Genomic DNA, 2,317 nt, shown 5'->3' on the forward strand with positions numbered 1-2,317 from the left:
CTGCCTGTCTGGAAGGTGTGCCCCCGGCGGCAGCCGCGCACAAGGCCCAGGGTCTCCACACGTCCCCCAGCCTGGCACCTACAACGCGCAGGGCTCGCTGTCCCCTAGCCCAGTGGACACAACGCAGGGGGTTTTCTGCAAATGAGCTGCAGAGGAAACACCTTTTATTTTTTAAAAAAAATATATTTTATTGATTTTTTATAGAGAAGAGGAGAGAGGGATACACAGTTGGAAACATCAATGAGAGAGAAACATCCATCAGCTGCCTCCTGCACACTCCACACTGGGGATGTGCCCCCAACCAAGGTACATGCCCTTAACAGGAGTCAAACCGGGGACCCTTCAGTCTGCAGGCCGACGCTCTATCCACTGAGCCAAACCAGTTTGAGCATTAACACCTTTTCTGACCACTCATTGGCTAAGCTCCCTGTACGCTGCCACTTGCAGTGTTCTTGGTAACTTGGGTTATAAGAATCCAAGAAGGTGATCTAGGGTTTTTCCACCACACTCCTGGAGGCAAAAACTAAGGTCTGCTGCTGGAGGGGCTAAGAAATGTCATATCCTGCCCTAGCCGGTTTGGCTCAGTGAATAGAGCCTCGGCCTGCCAACCGCAGGGTTCGGGTTCGATTCTGATCAAGGACATGTACCTAGGTTGCAGGCTCCTCCCTGGCTGGGGCCCAGGTCAGGGCTCATGCAGGAGGCAACCAGTCAAAGCGTCCCTCTCACATTGATGTTTCTCTCTGTTTCTCCTTCTCTCTTCCACACTTTCTAAAAATCAATGGAAACATATCCTCAGGTGAGGATAAAAAAAAAGAAAGTCATATCCTATGAAAGACACATTTGAAAATGCCTAAAGGAAATTGTCATTTTTTCATGGTGAAGGGACTGGAGTCATATTGATGAAAACACCTTGGCTGCAGCAGCGGGGTGATGGGGCTGGTGCCTTCCCCTGATCAGCCCGGTCACCTCCTGCAGAGGGAGGCCAGACTGCGGCTTAGGCCCACTCCCAGACATCAGTAGGACATCCCCTGAGGGCTACCAGTCTGTGAGAGGGGACAGGCTGGGCTGCGGGACACACCCCCCCCCCAGTGCACAAATTTCATGCACCGGGCCCCTAGTTAAGGATAAAACCTTGCCCTGGCAGGTCTGGCTCAGTGGCTAGAGCCACGGCCTGCGGACTGAAGCGTCCCAGTTTCGATTCCCAGTCAAGGGCACGTGCCCAGGTTTCTGGCTCCATCCCCAGTAAGGGGTGTGCAGGAGACAGGCCATCGATGATTCTCTCTCATCATTGCTGTTTCTCTCTCTCTCTCTCTCTCTCTCTTACTCTTACTCTCTGAAATCAATAAAAACAAAACAAGAAAAAACCTCACCAGACCCCTTATATTTTGTTTCCTGATTTTTTCCTGCTGCACAGCCACAGGCATCCACGGAGGAGACCCCCGGAGACCAGACCAGTGTAGGAGCCGCAGATGCTGCTGAGGGGGAGGCCACTGCCCCGAGGGAAGCCCCGCCCAATGGAGAAGTCCCACCTGAAGGAGAAGAGGGGGAAGTCGCACCTGAAGGAGAAGAGGAGGAAGTCATGCCTGAAGGAGAAGAGGGGGAAGTGGCGCCCGAATGGGAAATGGAAGACGAGGAGACCGTGGAGGCGGAAGGGGAGCAGGGGTCTGATGTGAAAATCGTGTCTTCCGAGGGGAAAGCCAGCTCCACAGAGGTCACCTACTCAGACACCAGTCTTGGGGACGCGGCCGGGGACTCGGAGTCCGCCCAGCAGGCAGCAGGCTTCTCTGAGTGGCTGGGCCCGGATGCTTCCAGATTTAGGCTCAGCCATTCGGTGAGTAGCCCCAGGGCTGTTTGATGTCAGTGTGCTACTTACTGCCATGGGGGTGTCGCCCATCGTGAGGAACTTGGGGTACACTTCAAGTACCAATGGCAATCCCCATTAGACATGGCTCAGCAAAGGCAGGGCTCTGAATGCCAAGGTGGGGGTCACTCCCCGAGAGGCATCCCGGTTGCTGGTCTCTGAACAGCCCGTCCAGGGGGATGGGATAGATGGTTTCCATTTTGACCATTTGCAAAAGGCACATGATTTTTTTTTAAATATATTTTATTAGAGGCCCGGTGCACAAAATTCATGCACTGGGAAGGGGGATCCCTCAGCCCAGCCTTCACCCTCTCCAATCTGAGATCCCTCTCACAATCTGGGACTGCTGGCTCCCAACCTCTTGCTTGCCTGCCAGCCTGATCACCCCCTAACCACTCCCCTGCCAGCCTGATGGATGCCTAACTGCTCCCCTGCTGGCCCAATTGCCCCCAACTG

The 2,317-nt window shown here is 54.3% G+C and overlaps 1 protein-coding gene across 1 annotated transcript in view; it reads left to right on the forward strand.

The window, feature by feature from the left end:
• The window catches only part of LOC106723720 (spore wall protein 2-like), a 15,662-nt gene that overhangs the window by 12,592 nt on the left and 753 nt on the right, over positions 1-2,317 (forward strand). The window contains exon 3 of the mRNA XM_014528377.1: positions 1,415-1,831. Within this exon, the coding sequence (XP_014383863.1) occupies positions 1,415-1,831 (417 nt within the window). The remainder of the gene's footprint in view (positions 1-1,414; positions 1,832-2,317) is intronic.

Source organism: Myotis brandtii, unplaced genomic scaffold (genome assembly GCF_000412655.1).
Source record: "Myotis brandtii unplaced genomic scaffold, ASM41265v1 scaffold632, whole genome shotgun sequence".
NCBI lineage: Eukaryota > Metazoa > Chordata > Mammalia > Chiroptera > Vespertilionidae > Myotis > Myotis brandtii.